Source organism: Urocitellus parryii, chromosome 5 (genome assembly GCF_045843805.1).
Source record: "Urocitellus parryii isolate mUroPar1 chromosome 5, mUroPar1.hap1, whole genome shotgun sequence".
NCBI classification, from domain to species: Eukaryota; Metazoa; Chordata; class Mammalia; order Rodentia; family Sciuridae; genus Urocitellus; species Urocitellus parryii.
Window position 1 is genome coordinate 9,646,973 of NC_135535.1, and position 18,512 is coordinate 9,665,484.

At 57.1% G+C, this 18,512-nt stretch overlaps 1 protein-coding gene across 2 annotated transcripts; it reads left to right on the forward strand.

Moving 5' to 3' along the window:
• The first annotated feature begins 559 nt into the window (after positions 1-559).
• Positions 560-18,064, forward strand: Sun2 (Sad1 and UNC84 domain containing 2). 2 transcript variants are annotated; one of them, XM_026411448.2, is made up of 18 exons: positions 560-846; positions 3,608-3,804; positions 4,561-4,751; positions 4,904-5,041; positions 5,795-5,890; positions 6,150-6,243; positions 7,194-7,264; positions 9,129-9,256; positions 11,273-11,527; positions 12,104-12,181; positions 12,582-12,625; positions 13,018-13,183; positions 13,515-13,736; positions 14,020-14,104; positions 14,454-14,569; positions 14,670-14,837; positions 15,175-15,267; positions 16,733-18,064. In XM_026411448.2, exons 2-18 carry the CDS (start codon positions 3,683-3,685, stop codon positions 16,844-16,846), a joined length of 2,181 nt encoding a protein of 726 aa, XP_026267233.2. In that variant the 5' UTR covers positions 560-846; positions 3,608-3,682; the 3' UTR covers positions 16,847-18,064. The 2 variants fall into 2 exon arrangements, with proteins under 2 accessions (XP_026267233.2, XP_026267234.2); XM_026411449.2 differs by having other exon boundaries at positions 3,649-3,804.
• The last annotated feature ends 448 nt before the right edge of the window (positions 18,065-18,512 follow it).

Below are 18,512 nucleotides of genomic sequence, written 5' to 3' on the forward strand. Positions count from 1 at the left end.
TTAAAATGGGTGTAGAAACAGCTGGCGTTAAAATGGGTGTAGAAATAGCTGGCGAAGAGGACAATTACTCAAGTGCCCGGGCGTTTAGCAAGCCTTCCCTGACGACCTTTACACGGAACCTGCTCTGAGCTAACAGCGCCAGCTCCCAGGGCGGCCCGGAGCCAGGGTCTTCAGCCCCCACCATTCCCGCGGGCCATCTTCCCGGGCCTGTGCCTCTCCAAACCTAACGTCCCTAGGGCCCTGGCACCGCAAACAGGGAGGTGTTCGTGGAGTGAGGCGCACTCGGGGCGATCTCTGGCATTCTGGGCCCCCAGACCGCGACTTCCGTCCACAGACACCCGGGTGAGCCCCAGCCCCAGAGCGGGCTCCCACCGAGGGCTACCGAGGCCGGGTTTGCACCTGCCGGTGCCTCCCACGCGCGAACTGAGGGGCTGAGAGCGCAGAGCGGCCCGGCCCACGCGGAGGGCGGGGCGAGCCGGGGCCTTTGTGTTCAAACCAGCCAATGGGTGGCGACGGTGGGCGGAGACGGCCGGCGGAGTCTGGCCAATGAGCTTCGGCCTGTCAGCGTTGACTGACGGGCGCACACATACACACTCGGCCACGCGCGCGCCGCCCGGCCCCACTCGCGCAGCGCGGGCCTCCGCCGGCCGCATTGTCCGCTTGCCTGCCGGTCACCGTCCGGTCCCGCAACACTGCTCCGTACCCGCCGAAGCCCCGGGCCCCGCCGCTGTGTTGGACCTGCGCGGGGCGCCGCCCGCGAGATCCCGACGCAGGAAAGGGGCGCGCCCCGGCGGCGCGACGGGCCTCGGACGCCCGCGGCCCGGTACGGAGCAACCGCGGCAGCAGGTAACCAGGGTGGTGGGTCCGCCTACCCTCGGCCCTGGGCAGGGCTGACCGCCGAGCCACGGCCGGGTCGCTCCCGCCCGGGCAGAGCTGCCCGGCCTGCTTCTTCCTCTCGGGGCCGAGCTGGGCCAGGCTCCAACCCCGCCGGGCGCACGCCCCTGGGCTGTCGGGCAGCGCCGGCGTGGAGCCAAGGCCAGCGCCCTGACTCATCCTGCCCGCCGGCCCCCGCCCCCAGGGCTGGCCGCCCCACTGGTCAGCCGGGAGGGCGGTGTCTCCGGGCGGGACTTCCCCGCGCAGCCTCCCGGGAGGAGGAGAGCAGAGACCCGGCGGCCCCAAACCGGCCCAGGGCAGTGCCAGAGAGGCCAGGTCCAGGGACTGGCAGTTCCCGGCCTGTGACGCCTGTCAGAACTCTGGGAATAGGAAGGAGGCCGGTAGTGCTCGGTTCTAAAACAAAAACAAAACAGCCAGTGTGGGGGGCGGGGGCGGGGCGGGGTGTGACTTCAGTAAGCCCACCTTCTTCCCCGGTGCGGGTTGGGCGTGTGGGGCGTGAAGGGAGAGGACAGTGAGCGCCCCGAGCGCCTTGCGTCCCAGTGTAAATGGAGTGTGAATAAACAGAGGAGTGAAAACGTCAGGTGCAAGATGTCCCAGATCTAGGTTAAATCTCAAGATCGGATGGATATTGCCTTTTACATTTGTGATGGGGCAGAACTGAGAAAAGAATGTAATTCTGCTCAGAAGTGTGGAATGGAGTTTTATTTGAGGGCTTCTTAACTGGTTGTATAAGAGGGGAGCGTTGATAGGTAAAAGATTTGGACTCCTAGAGGCTCACCTCTCCTTTGGGAGGATGGGGTCTTAACCTTTTCTATCTTGTGAAATCCAAACTGAAGGGTAGAGTGTTCTGTGATGGCAGGAAAGGCTTGCAGTTTTTAGCTTTTAAGCGTGCCCCTTGCCTGGCATCAAAATGTGAAAATTCTTGCCAAGCAGAGTCTGGGTACTATATAAACATGTGGTTTTTTTTTTTTTTTTTTTTTTTTTTTTTTTTTTTTTAAAGAGAGAGTGAGAGAGGAGAGAGAGAGAGAGAGAGAGAGAGAGAGAGAGAGAGAGAGAATTTTTTTTTAATGTTTATTTTTTAGTTCTCCGCGGACACAACATCTTTGTTGGTATGTGGTGCTGAGGATCGAACTACCGCTTGAGCCACATCCCCAGCCCATAAACATGTGGTTTTGTGTCTGCCCCCGAGCTGGAGGCTTCACCCTGCAGCAGAGCAGGGGTTAAGAGGAGGAGCCCCTGTGAGCTGTCAGGTGGGGGAGGGCACTGTGGGGTGGAACTACCTTATAAGGAGTGGAATACAGCCCAGGACCCAGGCCAGCTTCCTGCTTTGGCTACTACCAGTTCGTTACTTTACCAACACCAGCCAAAGCCAGGGATGGTGCCAGATGGGCATCCCATCTGGGAAGATGCCCATTAGCCCAGACAGGAAGCTGCTTGTTTTTCAAAAGAGGAGGTCCTAACTGGACAGACCTGATCTTCTGGTTTACATAGTCAGAGTTGGGGTGTGTTAGTATATGCCCACCATGTGGCCCAGAGAACTAGTGATTTTGGTGTGAACCAGGAACATCAGAAGTGACAAAATGTCACAAGTACTATGAGCTGTCCAGTGGGTTTGGGATATTAACAGTTACTTTGTAGTCCTGCCTGCCAAGAGGCTATGTTGGAACTCCTCACTTCAGTAATCCAAGATTTGGAATCTGGGTGTCCAGAGCTGAGAGCCTTAATCTTGCTCATGTGGTGGAATGCCCTCTGGCCAGCCTTGCCACTTTGACCTCTTTTGTCCTCATTATCAGCTTCTGAGCCTTGCTTTCAGCCTCACGTGGCCCGAAAACTGGGACTGAATGTAATGCCATCCTGTGGTGCCACTTCCCCCAGTGTCGTTAGTTTGAATATTTGTTGTGTAATCATGCAGTTTACAGCCTGTTCTGAGTGTATATGGAGGTATAGAAGATTCTAGTTGGAAGACACAAAACATTCTTAAAATAACCTGCAAACTTTTTGGTGGAGTAGAAAGACCCAGGCCCTATGACCTGTCAGGTCTGAGCTCAGATCTTCTCTGTCACTTGTAAGCTGGGTGACCAGGGCAAGTTACCCATCATCTTAGCGTCCCAGGTTCCCCCCTTGATAGGTGGGAGTGATGATACCCACCTCCCTTGTGGGATCATAAAGGGAGACTGGTGCCAAGGAGGCATTTTTCAAAAAATCTTATCGTGTCACATCAGGAAGAGGGGCATGTCATGCCTGGAGAGGTGGAGCGTGAGCAGTCGCAATGTGGGAGGCTCTCTGGAGTGGGCTTTTTGGAGTCAGGAATGACCAGGGACTCAATAGTGTGGCTGAGGGGGAGCCCCCTCTGGAGGGAATCAGTGAGCCTGAAGCCAGACCCGCTCTAGGGAGAGGGGGCAGCTGGGCTGGAAGCGCCAGGGAGCCCCAGCACCTGGCTGGTGCCTGCCCTGTGCCAAGTTCTCTGCTGCATGTCGGAGGCTGAGGAGGCCCAGTTCTGGCTGTGTTCTGCCGAGCGTCAAGGAGGATCAAGGCAAACTGTACAAAAGGCATAAAGCCCTGTGGAAGTTACGGTGGAGGCCCCAGGACGCCCCAGGGAGCCCCGAGGCAGGGCACAGTGACCACTGTGTCTTGGCCACACTGCAGGGCCTTCGCCTGAATGCAGGAGGCTCTGTCCTTCGTGGTGAGACAGCGCCTGTTTCTCTTCCCCCAGGGACAGCCCTGAGTGTCACGTGCCATCCTTTCTTTCCCAAGACTTCTTCAAGGGACAGGCACATCCCCCCTCGCCATGTCCCGACGAAGCCAGCGCCTCACTCGCTACTCCCAGGGCGATGACGATGGCAGCAGCAGCAGTGGAGGGAGCTCGGTGGCAGGGAGCCGGAGTGCCCTGTTTAGGGACGGTCCTCTCAGGTAGGGCGCAAAGGGCTGCAAGGCCCTGTCCAGGGCGCGGCCCCCAGAGCAGGCAGCTCTTCCTGCTGCAACCTTCAGGGTGGCAGATGCCCATGTGTGTCAGGGGTTCTGCCCTCTCCACCCATGTGAGAGGTGCTGCTGCCCCGCTGGCTAGTAACAGGAAGTGGGGAGAGGCAGCTTCAAGCATAAGCCAGGCCGGAAACCCCAAAAGTGCAGGCAGGGCTCACAGCACCCCTCCACCCTGGAAGGGTGTGGCAGGCTGGCCATGCTTCTCGCACCCACACCCACGCGTCTCGCCACCTGCAGGGCCTCAGCAGCTGCCTGGCAACTCGGGAGCAATGACTGCCTGCCTCGTCCTGCCCCTTAGGGCCCCGAGGCTCTGGGCTGCTCTAGGAGGCCAGGCGGGGCCTGTCCGGTTTGGGGCGGGCTCAGGAAAGAACTTTGACTTTGAAGTTAGAGATCTGGCTCCGTTCTCACTGATGCACTTGCCTGTCTCCTGTGAAATTCAGAGCTAACAGGAGCAAAGACAGTACCTAGGGTTGGCTCGGTGGTAGAGTGCTTGCCCAACATGCTTGCCCCATTGCCAAAAAAAAAACAGGTGACAAAGACAGAAGGAAAAGACAACACCCGCATGAGTCGGCTGCCCCAGAACAAGGCTGACCCTGGGGAGAGGAGGCGCCAGGGCTGTGGCTTCGTCTGGAGTTCTGGCTGGGCTCACCACCCTGCTCCCTGCTTTCCCCTCATGGTTGTCCCCAGGACCGTGAAGAGGAAATCCAGCAACATGAAGCGCCTGTCCCCAGCACCACAGCTGGGACCCTCCTCTGACGCCCACACCTCCTACTACAGCGAGTCCGTGGTCCGGGAGTCCTACATCGGCAGCCCCCGGGCGGCCTCCCTGGCCAGGAGCGCCCTCCTTGATGACCACCTGCACAGTGAGCCCTACTGGAGTGAGTGTCCCAAACCTTCGTCCTGGGGCTTTGCTTCCTCCAAGCTCCCCCCTAGTGTCCCCACATGGGACACGCTTGTTGAAGCACCCTCTGCGCAGCCCAACGTGCTAAGGCACTGCAAGGCCTAGAAGAGCCCATTCCTCCCTGGCCAGGTGGGGACCTGAGGGTGAGGAGGAGGAGAGGCACCGGAGGCACCGAGAGCAGCCAAGTCAACGGGCTGGCAGAGAGCAAGGTCTCTGAGGACTTCCTGGGCTCCTCCTCTGGCTACTCCTCTGAGGACGATTTTGTGGGTAGGTGGGGCCTCCAAGGGAAGCTGGGCAGGGGACACCCTGACAGCATGAGAGGGTGTGGTGTGGGGCATCCCTCCTGCGCCCAGCACTCCCTGAACCTGTCTGGGGTGGCCCCTCATGCGCTGGGCCATGCACTTTGTCCCACCCCCACTGGTGTGTGAGCAACCCAAGGCCAACGGCTCTGTTTTGCCCGTTTCAGCAGTTCAGTGTGAGCCCTGCACATAGTGGGTACTTCATAATATTTGTTAGATGCACGAGTGTCCCTTTTGTCTAGTTCTGAACAACAGAGTGAGGGATTATGGATGAGGAGAGGCCGCCAATCAGAAAGCTCATGTGGGAGAGAAATGTCAGAAGCCTCCCATGCCACTCCTCCCACAAGCATTTCCCCACCTACTGTGAGCAGGCCTGTGTGCCGCTCTGGGGATGTGAAGGAGATGGCTCAAGTAGATGGTCAGGCTCCATAGCCCCAGAGGAGGCTCTTAAAAGGGCCCAGGAGCTGGGCAAGATGGTGCATTCCTGTAATCCCAGCAGCTCGGGAGGCTGAGGCCAGAGAATTGTGAGTTTAAAGCCAGCCTCAGCAATTTAGCAAGGCCCTGAGCAACTAACTTAGCAAGATTCTGTCTCTAAATAAAATATTTAAAAAGGGCTGGGGATGTGGCTCAGTGGTTAAGCGCCCCTGGGTTCAATCCCTGGCACCAAGGGGAAAAAAAGTGCCCAGGAGCTGAGCTGGTTTCCTCCCGTGTTCCCCTGCAGGCTACTCGGACACAGACCAGCATAGTTCGGGGTCTCGGTTGAGGAGTGCTATCTCTCAGGTCGGCTCCTTTGTCTGGACAGTGGTCACTTTTCCAGGTGGGTGCCAGCTGAGTGTGCTCAGCGCCTCCTGCTCTCCACGGCAGTGACTTCATGCTGGGCACCAGACCCGACAGAGACAGGTCATTCTAGGATAGTTACTGGGGGCCAAAAGACCCGGGGACAGGGGGTGTGGAGCAGCAGCAAAGCAGAAGAGGGTGCACTAGTATGGGGTTCGGGGGCGGCAGGGGACCACAGACAGAAAGGGTGAAGTGCCGCACACGGCCTCAAGTCTTAGGCTCTGTAGCTGCTTTTTTAGGCCGGATCTTCGGACTTCTCTACTGGTGGGTTGGCACCACCTGGTACCGCCTGACGACAGCTGCGTCCCTCCTCGATGTCTTCGTTTTAACCAGGTGAGCGAGTCTCCAGCCTTGACAGTGAATCAGAATGCCCTGGGACTGAAGGAGCAATGCCCCATCTTAACCCGGGCGTGGCGATCCCCCAGTTTACCTGTAGCTTTCATCTGGGAGCAGGAAGTGTCCCCCAGAGCCCAGGACTGCCAGAAATGGATGGTGCACAGAGGCAGGCTTTGTTCCTTCGGGACAAAACTGTAAAACACAGATTCTTGTATCCTGGGCACGTCCTACTAAGTGGCACCCCTCCAGCCGCTTCTGATATATTTGTTAGATGCACGAGTGAGTCCTGAGAAGGCTTGTGCTGGTGATGCCTTGAGGCGCTTGCTCAGCCGTGAGGTTCCCAGATAGTCCAGCTTCCCTTTGGGGCCTCTGACAGTCCAGACAGGTTTGCCTGCGTGTGTTCAGAAGCCACAAAGAGATGGTGCCTGAGGATGCTGTGGGTCCTCCCTCAAGTTGCCAGACCAGCAGGACCACGGTTTGGGAACTTGTCCCCCTTGGCAGAGGAAAGAAAATTGGACCAGAATCAGGATCCTTCTGTCCATGATCAGGTCAGGGCAGGCAACCAGCAATGCCAGAAGAGGGCCAAGGACTGGTGCATGTCACCAGTAAAGGTTCCTTGTTCTAGAAGAAAATATTTTTGAATAGGGAGTTACATATTTTCTATATTTGCTTGCTTACAGGGTCTCCCTTTACAAAAATGTTTATAGATGTCTCAGAGCCCACACTATTTATTGTCGGTAACATCCATAAGATTCCTAGAGTCAAAATTGTCCTCATCACTTCATGACCAGTGGACAAGGCTGGTGTCCAGTGTGACCCTGACCCCATGAGAAGCTCACGGGTTGCTCACCTCAACCCTAGTTCAGGGTTCAGAAAGCCTCCGGGGCTGTCTGGGGGTCGGAGGCCCGCTCCTCATGCTTCCCTCCGTCTGCCTGCCCACCGCCCAGGCGCTTCTCCTCCCTGAGGACTTTCCTCTGGTTCCTGCTGCTGCTGCTGCTCCTGACAGGCCTGACCTATGGTGAGTCAGGGTGGCAAGTGCCAGGGGGCGGGGCAGAGCATGGCAGATGCTGGGCTAGCGGCCAGTGTGCCAGGCAGGGACTGGGCAGAGCTCTGGGCCTGAGACCCTTCTCGCCCGGCCTCCACCATGTCCTCCACTGACCCGTGCTGCCCCTTCGTGGGGTGTCCCAGGCAAAGGGAAGAGGCCCAGTCTACTGATCTTGCGCTAAATTGGGACAGCCACATGGCAGTTCAGGGTGCCTTGAGAACATCGCCCTTGGCAGAACACACCCAGAACAGCTGTGCTTGGGTGCAGCAGGAGCTCGGGGCTATTATTATTAGCAGGCACTGCTCCTCCTGTCCGGGCAGGACAGAGCTGTGCAAGCAGACCCTTCTCACAAGACCAGGCTAGGGCTTTAGCTATCCTGAAGGTGAGAACAAAGCAGTACACTATGGTGTAGCCACTTGGTCACTTACCTGGGACTCTGCAGGTTCCAGTCTTGGCCGTGGGACTGTCCCATTCACGTTGCATTTTGTGTGGGCAATTTTACCCGAGTTTCCTGATTTCACAGGACTTACCTATGTGGTCTGAGACTCACTTTTTTTTTAGTTGTAGATGGACACAACACCTTTATTCTTATGTGGTGCTGAGGATCGAACCCAGCGCCCTCCACTGAGGCGAGCTCTCCACCACTGAGCCCCAGCCCCAGCCCGAGACTCACTCTTTTTTTTTTTTTTTTTTTTTTTTTAAAGAGAGAGGAGAGAGAGAGAGAGAGAGAGGAGAGAGAGAGAGAATTTTCAATATTTATTTTCTAGTTCTCGGCAGACACAACATTCTTGTTGGTATGTGGTGCTGAGGATCGAACCCGGGCCGCACGCATGCCAGGCGAGCGCGCTACCGCTTGAGCCACATCCCCAGCCCCCGAGACTCACTCTTAATGACTGTGTCAACTTCTAAATATTTTTTAGAGTTGGTTTGATAGGTTTAGCATCTATTCAACTTGTATTTCTTTTATTAATATCAGGCAGAACATTTTCCCACCATGTTTTCTCTTTGCTTCCTGTTGCAAGAACAGCTTGGGCATACCCAGTGGGGCCTGGGCATTACCCTAAAAATAACCATGGTCCTTGGTAATCGCGTACCACTTTACCTGGAGAACCTTTCCCCAGACACCATCTCCCTGTCACGTGGAGATGCAGGTGGAGAGGGGCGCATGTCTGAGTGACACATGTCCACCTGGGACTTCAAGCCAAGAGGTCATGTGCTTCCTCTCAGCTGCTCGCAGCTGATGACTGAGCTGCCAGCGTGGAGTGACCAGGACGGAGACTTCTCAGCCACTGACATCTTCAGGCTCACACTCCCCACCCAGCCCCCACTACTCAGGAGTCAACACGTCACAGAGAGGCCACCCCCAAAGTCAGCAGGTGTTTCTGTGGCTGCAGCTGTGTGAGCAGCTGATGCCTCCTGTCCTCCTAGTGTCGTGGTGCCCAGCCTGACAGCCTGGTCACCTGGGGAGCTTCTCAAACATACCCTCACGGGGCCCTGAAAGCCAGCTAACTCCCCCTGGAGGGGGCAGCCAGGTGCTGGGTGTTTGAAGGCTCCTGGGTGATGAGGCTGTTGGGCCAGACCCAGAACCATTGTCAGGTTCTACCCTGGATCCTCCCTAACTGGCCAGAGCCATTTTGAGTTTTGCCATCGACAGAATAGATGAAGGACCTCTGAGGAGGCCGCGGAGATGAGGATGAGCCTCATGCTGAGGCTCGAGGAGGAAGTGCAGCCTCTAGCAGAGCAGGGCTCCCTCGAGTAACACAGGTCACCATGCCCAAGGTGAGGCCGCCTCTTGCTGCTGGCCCCAGCCTGGGTGACCGTCTTCGCCCTTTGCCAGGTGCTTGGTATTTCTACCCCTACGGGCTGCAGACGGTCCACCCCGCTGTGGTTTCCTGGTGGGCAGCGAAGGACAGCAGGAGGCAGCCTGAGGTGTGGGACTCCAGAGGCTCTTCCCCACAGTTCCAGGTGAGTGCAGGGCTGCGCAGACCTCCCCCACCTGCCTCTGCACTTGACCTCGCCCCACGCCCCTCTGTGTTCTGACCCCCCTTTCCCTGCTGTCTGGGGCACAGGTGTTAGGGTGGGATGGCCTGCACACCAGTATGACTCAAAAGGGTCCAAAATGGAGTTGCAGCCTAAGGACAGAAAACAGAAGGAAAAGTAACCAGCAAATTGCCACCTGCCTTATTCCTTTTCAAAACAATGCCACCGTGTTGCCTGCTCAAAGGATCGGCAGCAGACTGGTGTGCAACGGCAACTGGCTGGCCTCGGCCCTTGCGGGGAAGGCCATCCCACTGCACTTCGGTCACCTTGCTGGCTGTCCCAGGCTTGCTCTCTCAGTAGCTGGGCAGGGTTCCAAGGATGCTGGCCAGACTGCAGGGACCTGTTGGAGGCCACACACTGTCACTTCCATTCTTTTGGTGATGCAGAGCTCAGGGACAGTCCAGATTCAAGGAGACAGAAGAGGGAGACCTCTCAAGGGAGAAGTGGCAGGGTGCGCTGTAGAGGGCAGGCCCAGGGAGAATCGAGGGTTTGTTGCCAGTTTTATAATTGCCAGTGTATGAAGATGGACAGGCCCAGGCTGTGCCCTCAGTCTGCAGTCAGTCAACGGGGACAGGAGGATGTGCAGCCAGAACATAGTGTGAGCGTGGGTTGCTTAGGATTCTCTGTCCCCATTGGTTGCTGTGGCACCTGCCCACAGTCCCAGTGATAGGAGGCTGAGGCAGGAGGATCCCAAGTTTTTTTTTTTTTTTTTTTAATGTGATGCTGGGGATTGAACCCAGGGCCTTGTACAAGCGAGGCAAACAACTACCAACTGAGCTACACCCCCAGCCCCAGGATCCCAAGTTAAGGCCAGCCTGGGCAACTCAGTGAGACCCTGTCCCAAAAAGACAAGGGCTGAGATGTAGCTCAGTAGTTGAGCTGCGGGTTCAGTCTCTAGTACCAAAACAAAACAACACGATCCCCACTATAGTTACTCAAATTTTGCTTACACCTCGCTGTCTTTATTTTATATCACATTTTAATCATATATATCCATGGACACTGCTTTCCTCAACATAATTTATTAATTTATAAAATGATGACATATTCTGTCATCTATGACTTCCTTTTTAATTATCAAAGATCACCTTTTCTGCAAAAAGGGGAAGTGAAGCTTGAACACAGCTTCACCTTTGCTTATATTTGAACAAAAACAGCAGATGGGGCCAGACGGGGCGGCCAGGCCGGGCAGGCCGGGAGAGCTCTGCTTTTATTGGTTTTTTGAGGCCCGTGAACACGCTGCTATGTGAGATGGAACTTCTAAAACTCAGAAGCTCTTCCACCCGTCTGTGAGCCTCTTACCATTTAACTGATGTTTGACAGATTGCATTTCATAATCTCTCTTGCAAAGATTTTGTTTTGTCAACTATATTCTCAAAATTTGTGACACACTATCAAATGCCACCCTCTGGTCCAAATGACCATTACTCCGCCTTCAGCTTCCCAGTGGGGCACCCAGCTAAAGAGGAGAAGAGAAGGGCTCACTCCCTAGTAGCTAGGGGAGGGGTGGAGCTGAGCACCGCTGTGGCTGGAGCTTTCAGTGTTCATCTCTCCCACCTACACGCCTGCCTGGCGGAGGGGACAGGGCAGTGGGCCCAGCAGGTCACTCAGGCCACCCCACCCACACTGACACCTACTACAGCTTCCCATCCTTTATTTGGACCAACCCTATTCTCCAGTCCCCTCCCCTGTCCCCCTGCACCTCCTTGGGCTCTGATTCTTGCAGCTCTCCCTGGGGCCCGCCCTGGGGACCCCCGCCTTCCTATCTGGGAACACCTGCCTCTCCCTGGCATGTACCCCAGCCACAGTCCCAGCCTGAGCTTAGTCACAGTCTTCCTGGGGCTCTCTTCCCTCTCTGCTGGCTCACAGTAGTGTGTGCAGGAAGTGTCCTTGTGGGGTGCTCCTGGGTCCCTCACCTCTGTTCCTGCCCTGCCCCACCAGGCAGAGCAGCGCATCCTGTCCCAGGTGCACTCCCTGGAGCGGCGGCTGGAAGCTCTTGCTGCTGAGTTTTCCTCCAACTGGCAGAAGGAGGCCATAAGGCTGGAGCGCCTGGAGCTGCGGCAGGGTACCACAGGCCAGGGGGGCAGCAGTGGCCTGAGCCATGAGGACACCCTGGCACTCCTGGAGGGGCTGGTGAGCCGCCGAGAGGCCGCCCTGAAGGAGGACATCCGCAGGGATACCACCGCTCTCCTCCAGGTGGGGAGCAGAGCTGCCCAAGGGTGGGAACTCGGGACCCTGGGCGTTTGGGGTGGAGGGGACCCTGCAGGGTGAGAGAATGAGCACTGATAGGGTCAGCCAGCTCTGCCACTTGGCAGCTTCTCTGTCTAAGCCTCAGTCACAAATAGAAACTGTCCTGGTGGAGGCACCTGGAGCACCAGCCCCTCAGGAGACCCTGTCTCAAAGTAAATAGTTCAAAAGGCTGGGGGTGTAGCTCAGTGAGGGGGCGCCCGGATTCCATTCCCAGGACAGCAAAACATATTTTAAAATATTGCTTTAAAGAGAAACATGCAGACGCCTGTCTTCTCTTCCCCCAAGCTGTGAGGGGTGTGATGTGGAGCGTGGCCCGGTGCCTGACGCCACAGGTGTGGTGTGCCGTAGAGATCAGGCGGGACTCTTGCCTGTTTCAGAGAAGCACGGTGGCCTATGGCCAAGAGCCGAAGCCCGGGAACCAGAGCCCTGGTTCGAATCCCGGTTAGAACACCTCCTAGTGGCAAGCGCCCCTCCAGCGCTGCTGTCCAATCTTCAGTCCTCCCCTCGTGTCTGATCTGACAGGAAGAACTGGTCACTCTGAGGGCAGAACATCACCAAGACTCGGAAGACCTCTTCAAGAAGATTGTCCAGGCCTCCCAGGTTGGTGGGCCGGGGCACGTGGGCCTCTGCTGGGGTCCTGACCCAGTTCCACAGCTCTTCTTGATCTGAGAGACACTTGGGACCCCTGGTCCTTGCAGGGACACTGCTGGGTGTGCGTGGGAAGCACGAGGTCTCCTGCCTTACCTGTGTGAGCGGAACTCACCCCTCCACGGGGAGCATGCTCAGGACCAGGATGGCTGTCCCTGGTTGTGCCCATGCCGAGGGAATGGGGACGTGGAAATAGGAGGGTGCATCAGATGTGGGGCGAGACTCTCAGGACTCTGGCCAAGTGGCCAGTTTGACCTTTGCTGTGAGGAACCCTGGGGCAGAGATGTGGTCAAGTAGGTGCCCAGTGGAGGCGACGCTCCTCTCTGAGCTCACTGTTTCTTGTGTCCCTCAGGAGTCGGAGGCTCACATCCAGCAGCTGAGGTCAGAGTGGCAAAGGTAAAGTCCCAGCCATCTGCTCCCCTCCCGCCCAGCCCCAGGTCAGGACCCCTTGTGCAGCCTGTCTGAGGGGCGGTGCTTAGTAGGGGCTGCTCATGGTGAGAGGTGCCTCTGCAGCAGGACCAAGGTGTGTGGGCTGCCTGCAGCCAGCGTCCTTTCTGCCTCGTGCAGGCCGCTGCCTCAGCCCACCGTCCACAGTTGGTGAGGCGAGAGGCTGCACCAGAGCGGGTCATGGGATCAGATCTGAATTAGCTCTGGGACAGGGATGCCACCCTCTGGCTTCTGGGCTGTGTCCTACAAGCCACTCTCTAAGAGCAGGCCCTGCTTAGTGGGCACCACTGTATGATAGAAGCCGACCAAGGGTTGCTCTTTCTTCCTCTCTCTGGGACTAGGATGACCCAGGAGGCCTTCCAGGAGAAGGCGATGAAGGAGCTGGGGCGGCTGGAGGCCCAGTTAGCCAGCCTGAGGCAGGAGCTGGCCACTCTGTCCCTGAAGCAGAGTGTTGTGGCAGATGAAGTGGACCTGCTGCCCCAGAAGATTCAGGCTGCACGTGACGACGTGAGTTGGAACCATCTGAGGGCCCTGCCAAGCACCCTCTGCTCTGAGTCCATCTGCCCTGGGGTCTGCACAGCAGGAGCCTCCTGTCCCGGCCTGTTATCTCCAGGGTACCACGGCAGAGCTGGACTCGGCACAGGCCTGGGCCTGCCTGGCCCAAGTGCCTGTTTCTCCTGGATGCCCAGGGATTGTGGTTCATCAGCCTTTCCTCTAAGGGCCTCCCTCCCGCCCAGCCCTGCTCCCCAGCTAACTACCACCCCGCCTGGCCTGGCTTTGCCACAGCAGCCTCTGCTACTCCTGCAAGCCTCTTAGTAACACCATGTTTTGTCCCTAGGTGGAATCTCAGTTCCCTGCCTGGGTCAGTCAGTTCCTTCTCCGAGGTGGAGGCACCCGCGCTGGCCTCCTCCAGAGAGAGGAGATTCAAGTTCAGCTGCAGGAGCTGGAGAGCAAGATCCTCTCCCACATGGCGGAGATGCAGGGCAAGTCGGCCCAGGAAGCTGTGGCCTCCCTGGGACTGACGCTGCAGAAGGAAGGCGTGGCCGGGGTCACAGAGGAGGTGAGGAGCAGGCACCCCACAGACACACTGCTGTTCTCACTGGGAGCTGGAGGACTGGGAGGTCTCAGACCCCAGCTCCTCACTTCCAGGACATAAGTGGCATGAGGAAGCTCTGACGTTTGCCTTGGGCCCAGTGGAGGTGGGTGGAGATAGCACCCATACCTTCCTGGGTGCCAGCATGGCACAAGCCTAGAGGGTCAGTCCACAGTGCCCAGCCTATGGCAGCAGGACGGGGCAGGCTCATCTCCTTCCCATGGTGACTGTGTCCTGGGCCGTGATTTAGCAGGTGCACCGGATCGTGAAGCAGGCCCTGCAGCGCTACAGCGAGGACCGCATTGGGATGGTGGACTACGCCCTGGAATCAGGAGGTGTGTGCCCCACCTCCTCCACGTGCCTTGTCATGGTCCCCACCCTCAATAGCTGGGCCCCAAATCAGTACATGTCACCCAACACAGACTCTTCACCAACGAAGGGATGGTCCAGGGAAGCAGGAGGTACCCAGGCAGCAGAGGGGCGGTATCTCAGCTGCTCCCTGGGTCTGGGCAAGGGCAAAGGCTGGGCCTGGGCACCTGCCCTGTCCTCAGTGAGGAGACAGGCAGTGGCAGCCTCTCCTGGCGGCTCCAGCCTTCATGCCAGGGTTCCTGTGGCTGGCAGCCTGAGCTGGTCGTCTGGGTCTTCCCCTCCAGACACCCACCCTGTCCTTCTTTCCTGTTTCAGGGGCCAGTGTCATCAGCACCCGATGCTCCGAGACCTATGAGACCAAGACAGCTCTCCTCAGCCTCTTCGGCATCCCCCTGTGGTACCACTCCCAGTCACCCCGTGTCATTCTTCAGGTAGGCAACAGGGCTCAGGGCACATTGGGACGTGGCCGCTTCTCCAGTCAGCCAAATTAGACTTGGGGCCTCATACTGATTTATCTTCTCTCCACTCCAGCCAGATGTGCACCCTGGTAACTGCTGGGCCTTCCAGGGGCCCCAGGGCTTTGCCGTGGTCCGCCTCTCTGCACGCATCCGCCCCACAGCTGTTACCTTAGAGCATGTACCCAAAGCACTGTCACCCAATAGCACCATCTCCAGTGCCCCCAAGGACTTTGCCATCTTCGTGAGTATCGACCGGTGTGGGGCTGGAAGGGTTGTAGGAGTGTCCTGTGGGTATCTGCCGAGATTCCAGCTGGGGTCACTGGCTGGGAGGCAGGGAGTGGACTTGGAAGAAGTGGAGCCAGGGACGGCACATCAGTCCCAGTTATCTCAGGCTAGAGGAAGAAACCATGGCATGTGCTATTAAGTGATCATCACTGGTTACAGAGAAGTCCTGTGGTAGCCATTTCCAGTGCCCAGACCCTTTGCAGCTCCTGGGGGATCCTGTCTGACCTGCAGAGTGGGAGGGAGTCACACTCTCACTCCCTGCCTCTCCCCTCCATCCTGTCACCCTCTTGCAGGGGTTTGATGAAGATCTGCAGCAAGAGGGGACACTTCTGGGCACGTTCACCTATGACCAGGATGGGGAGCCCATTCAGACCTTCTACTTCCAGGTAGAGACCCATGAACTAGTGGGTGCAGCAGATGTCTTCCTGGCACTTACTCTGCCAGGCATAGGGTTGAGAGAGAGATGCAGTCCCTGTTCTGCCCTCCTCAGATCAGGCAGCAGAAGTGGAGAAGACCAACTTTGTAGATGGCATAGGGGAGGGTCCCCTCTGGAAGGGCACGTCAGGGAAGCTTCCTGAAACGGGGCACTAATGAGGCAAGTTTATGAAAGAAAGATTGGGTTGACAACTGAAGGGCATTCTAGGAGAGCGCAGGGCATGGCCAGCTAGGCTCAGACAGGACCTGTGTCTTAAACTCAAGTGGGCATCAGATCTCCCAGGACCCTTAGGAACAGACTCCAGCCTCCACCCCAGTAGTCTGATTTCTTAGGGCTGATGGGCCCCAGGGACCCGAGTTCAAACACACCATCCAGTGAATTCAAGAAAAGTGAAGAATTAGGTGGGTGAGGGATTGTGAGAGGGGAGAGAGGGGTAAGAGGCAGGAAGAATGGCCTCAGAGAGGCCCTCAGGGCCAGGGGGTGGGTGAGGATGGCATTGCTGTAGGTAACAGTATGATGTGCATTTTTATTAAGGTCTAAATAGTGACTCCAAGGAAGGCCAGCCTGGAGCCAGGGATCTAATTCAGGAAGTGGTGGTGGGGAACATGCCAGAACTGATCCGGTCTGCACAGGGTGTCGGGGTGAGGATGAGGCAGTGGGAAGGCCCCCGAGCTCAGGCTGGGGGAGAATAGGGGGCAGAGGCAGAGCAGGGGACAATTTACAGGTTACCAGCATTAAGGGTCTAGGAGCTGGTACCCAGAGGGGCTAATGCAGAGTGGGGAATGGGTTTGCCTACTGTTTTCCCAGTTGCTGTTGAAGGACTAGATGTGAGATGGTTGTCATCAGTTTGGGGATGATGATGGGGTCTTTGCAGGGGTTGGGTTTCTCAGGGTACGGGAGAGGCCAGGGGAGAGGATGGGCAGAAGGCACCACACCTGTGGCATCAGGCAGGAGAGATATGCTACAAATGCTGCCTCAAACATTGTGGCTTTGAAGCACAAAGGACAGGCTGATGGGCACTTGAGAAGGCCCACACCATCATGCACCAGGGTCCCCACGAGGGGAGCTCTAGCTGCTGATACAGTGACAAAGCAACTGCAGAAGAACTCGTCCAGCTCTTGACTGAACTGTGCTGTTTCTCAGCACCAAGACCACTTATATGTGGTCTGAGGGCAGGGCTTAGTGCAGCTCACATGGGTCAGTTGATGGCCAGTGTAGAATCTTGGTGTCCCAGAGGGCCCTTGGCCCTTGGGCTGCACTCTGTGCCAGGAGGCTGAAGACAGGCACATAAGAAGCCAGAGACTCAGGGGAGAGGAGGGTCTCTGGTCCTAAGGGTGATCCTGTCCCCCACCTATCCTCTGTCAGTGAGGTCTCAACGGACTCTCTGACACCATCAACCCTTCTTCTCTACCCAGGCTACTAAAATGGCCACCTACCAGGTGGTGGAGCTGCGGATCCTTACCAACTGGGGCCATCCCGAGTACACCTGCATCTATCGCTTCCGGGTGCATGGGGAGCCTGCTCACTAGTCCTGTGAAGCTTCTCGTGCCTGCTGCCAGCCATCTGGGAGGCTTGCCCCTCCCACATGCACCCCTACTCTAGGAGTGCGTGTGCAGCACCCCACCTCCAACCCCACAAGCTTGATCAGCGCTCTGACTTCCAGGAGCAAGAAAGAAGAGCCCTGGCCCTGGGGAGATGAGAAAGAATGTGCAGGGTTTTGCCAGGCAGCGGGCAGCCCACGGTGGCCAGCAGGTTCCAGTGCTTCCAGCACCCTTCCGTCTCCAGACTGGGTTGGCACCATGGGGTGTACATAGCATACCAGGGGGGTGGGGAGGCAGGCCACCACCCAGAGAGCTCCTGGTGGGGGTAAAGCAGGTGGGAAGTGGTGGTGGGCCCCACCTGACCGGGGGGAGGAGGTTGCTCAGTATCCAACTGCTGTGCTCTGCCCGAGAGGCTAGTGTCACGGATTGGCCCGCGGGGATCCCAAGGGGCTTCTTTAGAGGCCTGTTTTATCTTAGGTAGAGGTGGGCCATGGGCTTCTTATACCCTGGTGGGGACTGCTCCTGTGCACCTCTTAAGGCTGCTGCCTGTGCCAGCCTGTTGGAGTCCCCTGTGCTGGGGGCAACCATGGCTTTTTCTCTCCTGATGCCAGGGCAAAGCTTGCTCTGCCCCCCATTCCTGCTAGGGCCCGCCTGTGTCCCAGAGCAAGCTTCCCACATTCTCCAGCTGCAGGGGCCTAGGTCTACCTTTGGGGTCATTAGCATTTGGGGTTACCTAGGAGGGAGGGGACAGGAGATCTCCTTGTCCAGTGGTAATGACCGTGACAGTGCCATATGACCCAACAGTGCCATTCAGGGTGTCAGGTGGGAGGAGGGCTGTCTGCAATGAGGAGAGGGGCTTTAGACCCACGGATGGCCCTGCTGTACAATGTATATATTTTTCAAGGTCTGTTTTTTAACTTCAAAGCTAAGGGCTTGATTCCTAGCCCCGTTCTGTGGGGCACTAGGTGGTTCTCCGCAGGGCTTGGTCCTGGCCTGTGGGGAGAGGGCAGGACCTGACTTGGCTCTGAGGCTGAGGTGACGATGAAGTAGTGGCCCCTGCACAGCCCTGCCCCTGCCCCAAGACAACCAAGTCTCGTTCTGCGCTCTCCTGTCACAGATGCTGCACTGTTGGTTTTTAATTTTTTTATCTTCAGATTCTAATTTATGGCTATGCAAAAATAAATAAATAAAAGGATGCCAGGATCAGCAGAGCGTGGCTCTTCTCTGGCTGCCGCACAGGCAGCCGCTCTTGGGGAAATGGGGCAATGAATTCTTAGTCACATCAGTGTCCCCGAAGGCTTACTCCTGAAATCTGGAAACCCAGGGCATTTGGTCAAAACCCAGTTGTGACGGGGTTGGGACACAAGGCAAGATCCTCTCCAGTGTTTTTGGGCTCAAGGGCTGTCAGGAGAAAAAAAAAATGGCTTCAGGAGCCGTCATGCAGAAGAGGCCTTTCCTGTCTATCCCGCTGGGATAGGCTCCTGCTGCTTCACCTCTAGGGTGTCAGTAGGCAGGTGGACCCATCTACAAAGTGGTCATCTAGCCATCTCCATCCACATGCCATCCTAGGACCTTGCTCCTGGTAAAGATCCCACAAATACCTGCTCAAGTACAGAAGGGTCAGGCCACTGATTTGAGATCAATGGATCAACAA